The sequence below is a fragment of the Nerophis lumbriciformis genome, linkage group LG21 (genome assembly GCF_033978685.3).
Source record: "Nerophis lumbriciformis linkage group LG21, RoL_Nlum_v2.1, whole genome shotgun sequence".
Taxonomy (NCBI): Eukaryota; Metazoa; Chordata; class Actinopteri; order Syngnathiformes; family Syngnathidae; genus Nerophis; species Nerophis lumbriciformis.
Window position 1 is genome coordinate 11,692,501 of NC_084568.2, and position 15,927 is coordinate 11,708,427.

The following is a 15,927-nucleotide window of genomic DNA, read 5'->3' on the forward strand; positions in this document are numbered from 1 at the left end:
TCCTACCTTGTTTAAAGTTTTCTAATCAATCAGAAATATCAAGCACCTAAAATGCACCAAACATGGATAAGTGTGGAGAGAGTGTTTTGCATTTTTCCCATCATGCATTGTAATTAATTTTTATGGGTGTATATCAATACATCCACAATGTTCAGTGATCAGGTTGTTATGTGTGACCATGTGACCATTTATCTTAGTTGCATTTATTTTTTTTATTTTTTAATTTTTTTAAATAATGTTACTAGGGAAGGTTGTTTGGATTGTGTCATACAAGTAAATGCTGTGCTATTAATACAATGTACTTTCAAGTGTAATTGATCTGATTTACTCACAGTGTCCACAAGATGGCAGCAAATATGTAGCATTCAGAAACCGCCTGGTATTTAAGATTAATTTGAAATCACTCTGCGGTGCGATGCTTTATTGAAATCATGACGTCTCGCGGGACAAATTGAAGACGCCCGCGGGCTGTAGTTTGGACACCCCTGCTTTACGTCATTAGCAGAGTAAAGGGCTAGCAATGGCCTCATTTTGATCACAAATCAACCTTCTGGAATGTTGTAAACGTCTGTCTTCCAGAGTGTCCTCAGACATCTGCTATCGGAAGCAGCCGTGGAGTCTGGTCAAAGCGCTGATTGAGAAGAACACCTGGAGCGGCATCGAGGAGTACTACCGGCACATGGGTGAGTCGCAGGCCTACCCCAAATGAACACACGCATCCTCATGGCACATCTCCATGACGACCAAACCCGACCACTTCCATCCGCAGAGAGCGAGGTGTGCAAGCTAGAGACGCTGTTGCAGACCGAGGTCACCGTAGTGACCACCGGTGACGCCACCAGTGCCGCCGAAACCGCCAGGTCCCCGATGGCCCTGCGTCGACGTAAAAGGACCTGCTCCCGCCGGCAGGGGGACCGGGAGAGGGATGGGGAAGGCACGGGCGCCTCAGACCGAGGCGACAGAGGAGTTGGAGATGACCGAGACCTCAGACAAGCTGGTCAGTGAGCAAGGAGGACACTTTTCTAAAGCTTTTACTGGAGAAAAACTACGGTGAACCATTTTTTGTAGGTGCTCAGTATATGAAGCTGGGAGAGCGTGCACGTGGTGGAGCACAGAACAGTATATCCACTATCCTGCTGATCGTCAGCTTCATGTAAGTCACCTTCTTTTTCTCCTCCTGGCTCTCCTCTGCCTACTTTCTTCTTCTTCCTTTGAACGAGGCGCTTGTCTTATTTACCCGACAGGACAGCAGTGTTGTGATATAAAACAAGGACGGACAAAAACGCACCCCTCTTGTCCTCGTAAAGATTGCTTATGGCATCAAACGTTCCTTCATTAGAAAATAATTATGAAATAATATTGGTGTATGAATAATAAAATATGTCAAAAACTTGTCAAGAAAGTAGGTTAAGGTACTATACTGCCTTTGAAAAATACCGGTACTTTTCATGGACATGATGGCACGGCCTGGTAACATTGCTGGTAATATGAACCGAGGCGCATGTGAGTCAACACACACACAGAGCAGTTACAAGCGTAAACAGTGTGGAGACAGATGAGGGAGAATGGACATATTTTGGCTTCAAAATTAACGACAAAGATGAAGCTTTAAGAGCGGTGCTTCAAAAGCATAGTTAGCTAGCGGCTAACGTCCGTCCACGGTGTTTTAGCTACCTCTAAATCACTAATTCTCGCCTCCATGGCGACAAATAAACTTGCTTCCTTTCATTTTTCACTCCACACCGTAGGAAGATACAATAGCTAACCGCTAACAACTGAATGTAAACAGTTGGGTCGATCTATACAAATATCGATTGTAATGAGACCAAGTACAAGAGCTATATATAGTCAATACAAATGTTTTTGTTATTGTTTATAAAGTCAGGAGATACGTCCCTGGACACAGAAAACTTCAAATATTTCCAATGTATGTAACTACTTGGTATTGGATTGTACCCAAATTTGTAGTATCAGCCAAAACGTATTAAAGTATCAAAGAAGAGAAGAATAAGGTATTATTACATTTGAACAGAAGTGTAGATAGAACGTGTTAAAACAGAAAGTACGCAGATAGTAACAGTAAATGTACAAGTAGATTAATAATTTTGACAAAATAATAGAATGAGAAATGACACAATATGTTACTGCATATGTCAGCAGACAATTAAGTGCCTTTGTTTGCTTACTTACTACTATAAGACAAGTTGTCTAGTATTTCATGACAACATTCTTCTTTGATTGCAATAAGAAACACATGTTTAAATTAACATCAGACATTTTTTGTGTTTCCTTTTATTTTGAAAATTCTTGAAATACATTTGGTGCCAGTACCAAAATATTGGTATGGGGACAACCCTACAAGAAAGCAATTTTTTTATGGATTGTTGTGTGCCGGCTTCTTTCTGCGTGTTGCCATGGTTTTGCTCTGTAAACTCTCAGCCTCACGATGCCATTCTTATGTTCTCTCTCTCCTTTTGCAACACGTTCTACATGTGTGTAGGATCTGTATCAGGTACTGTACAACACTCCTACTTCCTCTGCCTGCAAGCACACACACGCCACTATTAAACATCCTATTAAGTGTCACTACTTTAGACCGCCGCCTAAAAGCTGTGATATTTCCCGTAACAAAGCCCCACTGTCATGTGACACAACCTAAAATGTTTCTGACCCTCATGTGTCAGCCATCGCATAAAAAAGCCTAGTTTCCACCAAGTACCTCGCAAGTACACACAGTTGTTACCTCAAATACAGCAGGTAAGGTTGTATTTTTGCCTCATTCCTGTGAGAATCCTGCGTGTGACCGAACCATTAAGGAGTGGGACTGTCCAGGACTAGCAAGCAGCATCTGTGAGCAGATAATACTTTATCATCTCTTTTGGACTTATCGGTTCGGTAATGCATTCTTCACTGACGCTTTAATTGAAGGATGTGGCAAAAAGTAGTTATAGTCCTTCCCGCGTTGTCATATATATATTTGTTTCACACAAATGATAATTCTAATGTTATGTGTAGCCTACAATAGCCGTCAACAGTCGGGATGCACTTTTTGAGCCCATAATTTAAGGAACCATGTGTCCTTTCAGTGGACAACACACACTCTTGTTTGCTCTATAAGATTGCAATCTATTTGTGGGGGTTGGTTTCAGGAGGAGGAGGGTTGTCATTGTCTAATTTGCATAATTGGCCATGACGCGTTTGAGGATGCAGGATTTCCCCCAGATTGCCAACATACCTGTGGCAGAGGGGGCTTGGTCAACATGACGTCATACAATTTGCATAAAAATAATCTGATATGATGCATATTTTCTTTAAAAAAGCTCAAATAATTTTATAAATCCATTTAAAAACTAATCTGTGTTATTAATAATTAGTATTAACACTTGTTTTAATCGTTTTGCATTTTTGAATTGCTGCTGCTTATTGTACAATGTACTTTGTTGAGAGTTGTTCAAGTTTCTAGAGACTTCTTCAATCCTTTTAGTGACTTTTTCTTTATTAAAAAGGACTAGTAAGATATCTAGCATCTTTTTCTGGTGTTATCGGAGACTGTACTCGTGTTTAGATATATATATATATATATATATATATATATATATATATATATATATATATATATATATATATATATATATATATATATATATATATATATATGTATAGATATAGATAGATGGACCAGATGTTGTGATGACGTAGCCAATACACGGCATTGTGTGGAGCAGAGGCAGCATATACATATATATATATATATATATATATATATATATATACATATATATATATATATATGTGTGTGTGTATATATATACACACATATATATATATATATATATATATATATATATATATATACACATATATATATGTATATATATATAGATGTATATATATATAGATGTATAGATATAGATAGATAGACCAGATGTTGTGATGACGTAGCCAATACACGGCATTGTGTGGAGCAGAGGCAGCATATATATATATATATATATATATATATATATATATATATATATATATATATATATATGTGTATATATATATATATATATATATATATATATGTGTATATATATATATATATATATATATATATATATGTGTATATATATATATATATATATATATATATATATATATATATATATATGTATATGTATATGTATATATATATATATATAAATATATATATGTATTGGCTACGTCATCACCACATCTGGTTTTGGCGCTATTTTTGGTGCAGCACTAATCAATATATATACCGGTACTGTATTTTCCTGACTATGGGCGTACCAGTATTTAAGCCACACCCACAAAATTTAAGGGGGAAGGAAATAGTTTTCTATATATTAACCGCACCGGACTATAAGCCGCGGATAAATACGTTGTGAAATTAGTTATTTACACAAAAATATTCTGTAAATGTATTAGGGCTGCGAATCTTTGGGTGTCCCACGATTCGATTCAATATCGATTCTTGGGGTCACGATTCGAGTCTGAATCAATTTTTTCCGATTCAACGCGATTCTCGATTCAAAAACGATATTTTCCCGATTCAAAACGATTCTCTATTCATTCAATACATAGGATTTCAGCAGGATCTACCCCAGTCTGCTGACATGCAAGCAGAGTAGTAGATTTTTGTAAAAAGCTTTTATAATTGTAAAGGACAATGTTTTATCAACTGATTGCAATAATGTAAATTTGTTTTAATTATTAAATGAACCAAAAATATGACTTATTTTATCTTTGTGAAAATATTAGACACAATATGTTGTCAAGCTTATGAGATGCGATGCAAGTGTCAGCCACCGTGACACTATTGTTCATTTTTATTTTTATTTATTTTGTTTTTTTTATAAATGTCTAATGATAATGTCAATGAGGGATTTTTAATCACTGCTATGTTGAAATTGTAACTAATATTGATACTGTTGTTGATAATATTCATTTTTGTTTCACTACTTTTGGATTGTTCTGTGTCGTGTTTGTGTCTCCTCTCATTTGCTCTGTTTATTGCAGTTCTGAGTGTTGCTGGGTCGGGTTTGGTTTTGGAATTGGATTGCATTGTTATGGTATTGCTTTGTATTATTTTGTTGGATTGATTAGTAAAAAAATTAAAAAAAATAAACGATTTTTGAAAAATGAGAATCGATACTGAATCGTACAACGTGAGAATCGCGATTTGAATTCGAATACATTTTTTCCCACACCCCTAAAATGTATATTTACATACCTTAATTGTTTCCAAACGGTGTCTGTAACACGGCAAACAAAACATAAGTCATCGTCATGAGCCCACTAGGTGCGGAAGCTAGCTCTCCTATCAGCTAAACACACTCAATAACTCCACGGTGATGTTTTGGTGAATTTACTGAAGAATTTGTGAAACTGAAACAATACAAAAAGAATGGCATTGTAAGTTAATAATACTAACACAACACTCGTAAACGTGTTAGCATATTAGCTAATCCTATTGACGCTAGCTTGATTGCATTACAATAGTACGTACAATTATGCATGAAAACACTCCTACAGACATCCCACATGGGACGATTCAGTAAGTAAGAATTGTTTGTTATATTGTATAACTTACAAACGTTGCTTGGAGTGTTGAATGAAGAATTCATACAAGCAGGAACGCTATGGACGGCTCTAAAACGGAACGGCACTTGTACCTCCAGTTCAAAGCTTTTAACAACAAGAATTCACTTTCACCCAACAGCACCTGCAGTGAGCGTACTCGTCCAAAAGATGGCGCCATAGCAAAAAAGAATAACACATTAAGTGTCTTTGCAAGTGTTTAATGAAAACTATTTCCATTATGGTTGTCAGCGAATAAAAATCTGTTTTATAAGCTGCAGGATTCAAAGTGCAGGAAGAAAAGTAGCGGCTTTTAGTCCGCAATTTACAGTCGAACCCCCCCAAATAAATTACACTTTATACATATGTACATTATATGACTTAAATTTATTTTCACGTGAAAAAAAAGTCATTTTTAAGGTGTGGCTGCTTTTATTTTGCCATGACGGGGCGCCATGATCAATTACATGCAGGGCAAACCCTCGGATAGTTGTGAATTGTACCAAAATGAGTTATCAATATCAAACCCCCTTTTGTAACCCTTCAGTTTGCAACAGTGGTAGCTAATCGGCGGAGCTAGACACCTCGCAGTGTGCTGATTGGTCACTTACTGAAAGAGTAGAAAAACGATGCCCTCCATTGTTGTCCTTTTGTTGACTGTGTGGGCTTCTTCCTCGGTTGAGTTGGTTGTGACCACGCTATGATGTCAGAACTACTTGCTGGAAACTTGGCCTTAAATGCTATTGTGAAGTGTGTTGACACGTGTGTGTGTGTGTGTGTTCTCAGTCTGGTGGTGCTGGTGGCGCTCAACATGCTGCTCTTCTACAAGCTTTACGCCCTGGAGCGAGCGGCCCATACACTGGAGACATGGCACTCCTACTCACTAACAGACAGGTAAGCACCAGTTACTACTACACCTTCTGGTGGGATCTAAAGCAATGATTCTTAACCATAAGCGCCTCCTAGAGGACCATCAATAAATATCTGTTCCTCAGCCGCTCGGTACTCAGTTGTAATACACTTTTCCACCACTTGTGGCAGTAATGACAATATCGAACAAACTGAAGACATCATAGAGAAGTTTTTAGCTGCAAAAATTAGGACTGATTAGGTGTTTGTTTTTTCATTTGCTCCTAAATTTGACAGTATTTTGCGGACTATAGAGAGCACTGGTATATAAGCCGCAACCACTTCATTTTAGGGAAAACATTTTTTTTCCATATATCAGCCACACCAGAGCTGCAAATATATACGTTGTGAAATTAGTTATTTACACAGACATTTTTGGTAAATGATTATATACATACCTTAATTGTTTCCAAACGGTGTCTGTAACACGGCAGTTAAACAGCTGATCAAACATCACAGAAGTCATCGTCATGGGCCCACTAGCTGCGGAAGCTAGCTCTCCAATCAGCTCAACAGACTCAATAACTCCACAGTGACGTTTTAGGTGAATTTACTGAGGAATTTGTGAAACTAAAACAACACAAAAAGAATGCCATTGTAAGTTAATAATACTAACACAGACACTTGTAAACGACGCTAGCTGGATTACATTACCGGTACAATAGTTCGTACAAATAAATATGCATGAACACTCTCCTACAGACATCACACATGGGACGCTTTAGTAAGTAAGAATTGTTTTAGTTATATTGTAAAACTTACAAACGTTGCTTTGAGTAATGAAGAATCCATACGAGTAGAACGCTATGGACAGCAAGAAGACTGAACTTCTACTTTCAGTTGCAAGTAGAAGTGTGTTTGCTTTGTTTTTTTGTTTTTTTTAACTACCGTATTTTTCGGAGTATAAGTCGCACCGGAGTATAAGTCGCACCTGCCGAAAATGCATTATAAAGAAGGAAAAAAACATATATAAGTCACACTGGAGCCCGGCCAAACTATGAAAAAAAACTGCGACTTATAGTCCGAAAAATACGGTATTTGCATTATGGCCGTAAATCCATTAATTAGCCACATCGTTTTATAAGCCACAGGGTTCAAACTGTAGGCTTATATTCTGGAATGTACAGTATTTATATTATCATTATTTATTATTATATTAGTTAGTATTTATTAATTTTAGCACTGCATAATTGTATGTAAATTTATGTTTCATCAGTTTTCATAACTTATGATCAGTCCTTCAAAGTAGACGCACACACCTGCAGATCACAGAGACTACAGTGACGATCACCAACAAAAAGTTCAATATTTTGCGGTCCCCTTTAACGCGGACCCCGAATTTTCACCCGTTTTTTTCCACCAGAGTCAATTGCGTTGTTTTTCATAAATTATCACGTATCCACAAACTTAAACAGTAAATCTTTATGAATATCTCCAAAAAGAAGGAATTAAATAAAACAACTAACTAAACGAAAATAACAAAATCTCGACCCAGTGATGTCCAAACCTACCGTATTTTTCGGACTATAAGTCGCAGTTTTCTTCATAGTTAGGCCGGGGGTGCGACTTATACTCAGGAGCGACTTATGTGTGAAATTATTAACACATTACCGTAAAATATCAAATAATATTATTTAGCTCATTCACGTAAGAGACTAGACGTATAAGATTTCATGGGATTTAGCGATTAGGAGTGACAGATTGTTTGGTAAAAGTATAGCATGTTCTATATGTTATAGTTATTTGAATGACTCTTACCATAATATGTTACGTTAACATACCAGGCACGTTCTCAGTTGGTTATTTATGCCTCATATAACGTACACTTATTCAGCCTATTTATTTTAAATTGCCTTTCAAATGTCTATTCTTGGTGTTGGGTTTTATCAAATAAATTTCGCCCAAAAATGCGACTTATACTCCAGTGTGACTTATATATGTTTTTTTTCCTTCTTTATAATGCATTTTCGGTCGGTGCGACTTATACTCCGGAGCGACTTATACTCCGAAAAATGTGGTACTGTTGGAAAATGCCCGCCCCATTCTGTGACATGGGAGTATAGTCCACTATCACGTCATGCAACGTGGGGGTACTATTCATCAAGCAGGTTTACGCAGCCGAGCTACGCGTATAACTTTTATAATAAGAAAAGGGTAAAAAAAAAAAGGATTAGGAGTTTTAGAAACTGTGTGCTAAGCAAATGCAGCTTTAGTGACACACTAAGCATCCTGTAACAGTATTGCTAAGTGCTAAACAACATATACAAACATAATAAAAGAATCACTTACTGTACAATGTCTGCTCTCACTGGGAAAAAGACTGATGGGATGTTTATATCTTCGCCTTTACATCAACAATTCATCATAATCTTCACAAAGGGTTAAAAAAGAAGTGCCGCAAACGAGCGCCTTTTCGTGTCTTTCTCGCCAACTCCGGGTGTAAGTTGGATGTCAAAGTTGACCAACTTGTGGGTTTATGTTCACAACCTTCTACTATCCAGGTGAGAGGCATGATTTATAATCTGGAATCAACTTTCACCAACTCAGAGGTGATTAAAGGACCAGTATAAACTAGTTAGCTCTCTGTGATGACGGCCCCGCTAAAAACAGTTTGTCTGCGTTAGCGCTTATAATAACAATGGCGCTATTACTCGGTTAATATTCAGGTCACGACATGTGAATGGAGTATTGTTGGCGCTTTTTGGATGTTTTTTACAGGGCTTTACGGGCCGAATAGAATACTCAAATTATCTACGTTGTTAGCCACCTCTTACTTTCAGTATTTTACGACCTAGAATGCATAAAAAAAGAAAACATATGTGCTCATGTCTTACATAAGGATTGTGAATGATTGACAAAATACCAAAAAAAAAATTCAGATTGTTTATAAGTACTTTTTAAACACATTCAATAATCTCGAAGGTAATAATAATAACCGTGATATGATATTTTCATATTGTTACTTCCCTACTCAGCAGTCTTTTAAGGACTATCAGACTGTTGGAAAATAGAACTCTTCAAGCAAGAACGAATGAACACGAATGTGGATATATTAAAAAAAAGAAAGTCTGTCCATAAAAACATATTCGCTGGCTGCCATGCAGACTTTTTCCAAGCCATGACCCCTCCCCTGCACTGATGATGTTACGTAACACCTGTGTTAAATCAATCCACCGTATCAAGTGTGACGTGAACGTCGTCCTACGTGTGGCTGACTTTGACCTGATTTCTCCGCTTTCTCTTCCCCCCGCCCCCAGTCCTCTTCCGCAGACGGCAGGCGAGTGGGCTCAGGTGCTGCAGCTGCAGAGACAATTCCACCAGGCGCAGCTCAGCAAGTGGCAGCAGATCCTGCAGTCGTCCGTGGCTCTTCTTGACCAGGCGAGTGTTTCACCCTACTTGGCGACATGCATCAATGTATGGAAATCACTGTGCCCCAAATCAAGCATCCCACGATGAAGATGACATGTAATACAAATCTTCATGTTATATTTGAACAAACTTGTAGCAGACACCATGAATGTGGGCTGTACCCATTGATTACAAAGCCTAGCAGAATAACCACAACTAGTGCAACCTTAATAGACAATATCTTTACAAATGTTTTAGGGATTCACATCACTACTGGGTTAGTGATAAATGACATAAGTGATCATCTGCCTATATTTGCAATATTTGACTATCAATTCCCTAAAAGAACATATCATCAAATACTTAAGAGGAAAAGAAGTGTCAATCATATTAACAACTTCAGGAATGAGCTATTAAAACAAGAGTGAAAAGAGGTGTACACAGACGATATAAACACTGCCTATGATTCTTTTCTTAAACATTATAATACTCTGTATAACAAGCATTGTCCCGAGGTTCCATGCAGATCTAAACAAAGGCAAAATAATGCACCTTGGATGATAAACAGTTTGAAAAATGCATGTAAAAAGAAAAATAGACTTTATAAGGAGTTTATCAATATCAAGAACAGAGAATGCTGAAAAATGCTACAAGAACTACAAAAACAAGTTGACCAATATATTGAGACAAGCAAAAAGGGAATATTACAAAAGAATGTTGCATGAAAATAAAAATAACATAAAGGCTACATGGATTTTTTTAATAAAGCGATAGGGACTAGGACAAGGCGAACAGAACTACCTAGATATTTAAAAAAAGATAATATGTTAATTGAAAACAAAGATGACTTTGTCAATTAATTAAATCAATTCTTTGTAAATGTAGGACCTAGCTTAGCAAACAAAATACCAAGTGCTAATGATCAATCAGGGGGTGTCTGGAAAAGGGAAAATAGGGTTATGCAGTCAATGTTTCTTAGTGAAGTGACTGAAAATGAAATATTATCTGTGGTTTATAAACTAAAAAACAAGACCTCAACAGACAATGAGGGTATTGACATGAAAATAATAAAAAACACAATTGATTGCATTATTAAACCATTACATTGTATAATTAATTGTTCTTTTAAAGTAGGAGTTTTCCCAGACAGTATGAAAACAGCTAAGGTCATACCTTTATTTAGAACCGGAGATAAACATATATTTGGTAATTATAGACCAGTATCTCTCCTATCTCAATTTTCAAAAGTGCTTGAAAAACTGTTTGTTAAAAAATTAGACTGCTTTATTGAAAAACATAAATTATTAAATGAAAGTCAGTATGGATTTCGATCAAATAGGTCTACGAGCCTGGCCATCATGAACATTATTGAAGATATTACAACTGCAATTGATCAAAATAAATACACAATAGGAGTGTTCATTGATTTAAAGAAGGCATTCGACACTATAGATCATCAAATTCTCATTTCTAAATTATATACTTATGGAGTTAGAGGAGTTGCACTGGACTGGTTAACCAGCTATTTACAACAACGACAGCAATATGTTGAGATTGATGGTTATAGATCAGAATGTATGAATATTGAATGTGGAATTCCACAAGGTTCGATTTTAGGACCCAAACTTTTTATTTTATATATAAATGATATTTGTGAGGTTTCGAAAATTTTACAGTACGTATTATTCGCAGACGATACAAATTTATACTGTTCAGGAGATGACTTGAAAATCTTAGCCGATAATATTGAAGAGGAAATGGTTAAACTAAAATTGTGGTTTGATGTAAATAAATTATCTTTAAACTTGGAAAAGACTAAATGTATGGTATTCAGTAATAAAAGAAAGATAGAAGTTAGTTTATCCATAAACAAATTGAGAAGGTGTCTGAAATCAGATTTCTTGGGGTCATCTTAGATGAAAAGTTGACATGGAAAGCTCATATATTGCATGTGAAAAATAAGCTGTCTAAAAGCTTATTTATTTTGAACAAGGTTAAATACAGTTTCCCGTATAATACAATGAAAATGTTATATTGCTCAATTATTCTACCTTATTTCAATTATTGTGCAGAAATATGGGGAAATACATATCACAGCAATATAATGCCTTTATTTCTTTCACAGAAAATAGCAATTTGTATCATTTTTACAGTAGGATACAGAGACCACACAAATCCACTCTTCATTAGGTCAGGATTACTAAAACTAAAAGACATTGTAGAATTGCATACTCTATTAGTGATGTTCAAAGTTAGAAATAAAGTTCTTCCAAAGGACTTACAAAAGTTCTTTGTGTTCACGTCGGAAGATGAGAACCACAGAAGGCCGTATGACTTTAAATATCCAAGAGTGCCAACAAATTTGAAGCAAATGTGCTTATCTGTTGCTGGTGTGAAAGCATGGAATTCTTTAAACAAAGACTTAAAAAGCTGCAAGAATATCTTTGAATTTAAAAAGGAGTTACAAAAAGAAACAACTGGAATTATATCAAACTGATTTTTGATTTTGATTGGAACGTGTCATTTTGAAAATGCTAAAATGAAAATTAAAAGTATGTTGGAGTTCGGGTGTTGGTGGAGGAACAGTGATAAAGTCATCTAAATAATTGGTGTTAAAAAGGGGGCAGATAAATATAAGAATAGTATTCTTCCATCTGCTCCTTTCTGTATAAGAAACAAAAAACAATTAAAGTGTCAACTGTATATGGCTTGTATATGTATTTTCATGAAAGGAATAAAAAGAAATGATGATGATGACTTAAAATATTGGTCAAAATTGTCCCAAAGATGTATTGCACCGATAAAAGTGACAATTTTATTTGACACAAAAAGCACACACTCTATGGTGGTCAAATTAGTGTAAAAGGTGAAAAATACTGAAAAAATACTTTTAGTATTGTACTTGTTTATTCATTACTAATGTATATCCATACTTGCCAACCCTCCCGGATTTTCCGGGAGACTCCCGAAATTCAGCGCCTCTCCCGAAAACCTCCCGGGACAAATTTTCTCCCGAAAATCTCCCGAAATTCAGGCGGAGCTGGAAGCCACGCCCCCTCCAGCTCCATGCGGACCTGAGTGACGTCAGGTGCGCAACACCACGTAAATCGTTGGCCAACCAAAAAGTAACCCCAGTACGCTATAGCCAACATTCACCAGGAGATGGCAACAGACAAACATAGATCACTATTACATTCCTCCCCTTTTAGAAATGTATAGAAGTTGCTCAATATAAATAAACAACCCAACCAAAAAATGCAGCAACTCAATTAAGAAACTGTACTTAAGCCACATTCTTTTCTTTTTTTTTTAGTACTGAACTCTTAACCCTCATTTGTAAAAAAAATAACATGCTTATTATACAAACAGTATTTGTACACCTTTAACACAGATTTTTAAACTGTCTTCAGAGATTCAGTTTTTTTGGTGGTACTCGAAACCTTTCTGGGTACCTGTGAAAGGGTGTTCAGCATGGTTAGAAAAATAGTGACAGAGAATAGAACAAGGATGGACAATTCAACCCTTAACTCAACAATGTGTAGATGAGTGTTATGTGTGTATATGTGTAAATAAATGAACACTGAAATTCAAGTATTTATTTTATTTATATATATGTATATGTATATATATATATATATATATATATATATATATATATATATATATATATATATATATATATATATATATATATATATATATAATAAAATAAATATATATATATATAGCTAGAATTCACTGAAAGTCAAGTATTTCTTATATATATATATATATATATATATATATATATATATATATATATATATATATATATATGTTTATATATATATGTTTATATATATATGAAATACTTGACTTGGTGAATTCTAGCTGTAAATATACTCCTCCCCTCTTAACCCCGCCCCCAACCACGCCCCCGCTCCACCCTGACCACGTCCCCGCCCCACCCCGACCACGCCCCCCCCCACCCCCCACCTCCCGAAATCGGAGGTCTCAAGGTTGGCAAGTATGGGTATATCTCTAAATAAATACTAGATAAATATTTGTGTTTTCAATTGAATGAATAATTGTGATTATTATTTTAGCTGTTTTATTGCGTGATTTTTATGTCATCCAAATTGAAGTCTTCCAAGTTCCTTTTTTTTTTTTGCCAGATGAAGCAGTCGCTCGAAAAACTGCACCAAGGCATCGCGGTCCCAGGAGTCCAGCAGGACCCGGACCCAATCCCGGAGACCCCGACGGACACCTGAGCCCCTGCCCCCGCCCCCATGGTACTGCCACGCCCACTATCACCGTTGCCAGGGAACAACAGAACATGACCCACAACCACCCTCACCTGTTAGACTTGAAGCCACGCCCCCCGAGTGGTCAATCAGCAATAATCTGAGAGAGGGGCGGGGCCATATGAGCAAGTACTTTTTTGGATGCCACGTTTCAGCGAGGAAGGAGGGCTCCGCCCCCTCCTCTTCCTCCTTTCAGACATACGCCTCCTCTTCCCAAGGCTGTTTTCTTGTTTTATATAATAATAATAATCGTAATAATGAAAAAGAAGTTAGTTATTGTGGACCACTTGCAGTATTTATTCTAACCTTTTGACCTGACGTCTCGTCCTCACTTGCTGTCAATCACGTTGGACCAAAAGGCGGAGCTGCTGGAGGACGACGCCCACAATACGGACTCTTGTTGAATGTTTGACGGTGGAATATTCAAAACAATGTTGGTGCGTGTGTGATCACAAGGAGTCCGCGTTACATTTCAGATGTTGCATTTTCTTAATGTTTGCCAAACTTGAAGGACCAACCGGAAAAATCCGTGAGGGGAAAACAAAAAAAGGGAATGTATTTTCGTCCTGTTACTTTTTGTTTTGTTTTTTTTAAGAAAAAAAAATCTCAATATTTTTCCTGTCTTTACAATCCCCTTGCCCCGCCCCCCCATGTTGTTTGGCCACGCCCACTCCTGGCTCCCAATCACGTGGTCTCTTCACCCCCCCCTCTCTCCCTCCTTCCACCTGCTTGCTGTGGCCCTGCTGTGCGCGGCCGCACCAGCAACATGTCGTGTTATTTATTATGAAGGGGCGGAGACTGTGACGTAAAAAAGGGGGCGGAGTCCAGAATGTACTGTGAACACGTGATTGTGCACGCGGAGAGAAATGGAAAAAAAAAAAAAAAAAAAAGTACAAAAAAAAATGTCCTTGCTTGTGTTTTTGTGTTTGCTGAGGAGTCAACATCATGAATTTAGCAGTGAAAAAATTCTAAATATTTATCTATAAATAAAGCAATATTTAATAATTTCAATGAAATAAGATTTTTTTTCTTCACTTGGTAATGTAATGATTTAAAATTGTTTAATAATATTTTCTTCACTTGGCGAGGTCATAACGTGTATGATATAATTTATTATTTTAATCAATTTTGTTAATACTAAATATTTTCTTCACTTTGTGAGGAAATCATTTATCAACTACACGTTGGATATGAAAAAATAGTGTGATATAGTTTTTAAAACAATTTCAATCAAATTAGCTCATACTAAATATTTAATTAATACAGTATATTGCCAAAAGTATTTGGCCACCTGCCTTGACTCACATATGAACTTGAAGTGCCATCCCATTCCTAACCCATAGGGCTCAATGTGATGTGGGTCCACCTTTTGCAGCTATTACAGCTTCAACTCTTCTGGGAAGGCTGTCCTCAAGGTTGCGGAGTGTGTTTATAGGAATTTTCCACCATTCTTCCAAAGTCACACACTGATGTTGGTCGAGAAGGATCCCAAAGGTGTTCTATCGGGTTCAGGTCAGGACTCTGTGCAGGCCAGTCAAGTTCCTCCACACCAGACTCTTGTCATCCATATCTGTATGCACCTTGCTTTGTGCACTGGTGCAGAGTCATGTTGGAAGAGGAAGGGGCCCGCTCCAAACTGTTCCCACAAGGTTGGGAGCATGGAATTGTCCAAAATATTTTGGTATCCTGGATCATTCAAAGTTCTTTTCACTGGAACTAAGGGGCCAAGCCCAACTCCGGAAAAACAACCCCACACCATAATTCCTCCTCCACCAAATTTCACACACTGCACAATGCAGTA

At 36.8% G+C, this 15,927-nt stretch overlaps 1 protein-coding gene across 6 annotated transcripts in view; it reads left to right on the plus strand.

Moving 5' to 3' along the window:
- Positions 1 to 15,469, plus strand: part of gramd1a (GRAM domain containing 1A) — a 64,204-nt gene extending 48,735 nt beyond the window's left edge. For 3 of the 6 annotated variants that reach the window (XM_061983059.2, XM_061983057.2, XM_061983060.2), the window contains 6 exons: positions 580 to 683; positions 770 to 997; positions 1,069 to 1,153; positions 6,373 to 6,480; positions 9,753 to 9,873; positions 13,998 to 15,465. In XM_061983059.2, coding sequence (XP_061839043.1) covers positions 580 to 683; positions 770 to 997; positions 1,069 to 1,153; positions 6,373 to 6,480; positions 9,753 to 9,873; positions 13,998 to 14,093 — 742 coding nt within the window. In that variant the 3' untranslated portion in view covers positions 14,094 to 15,465. Of the gene's footprint in view, positions 1 to 579; positions 684 to 769; positions 998 to 1,068; positions 1,154 to 6,372; positions 6,481 to 9,752; positions 9,874 to 13,997 lie in introns of all 6 variants that reach the window. The other 3 variants (XM_061983055.2, XM_061983056.2, XM_072915544.1) reach the window with 2 other exon arrangements.
- The last annotated feature ends 458 nt before the right edge of the window (positions 15,470 to 15,927 follow it).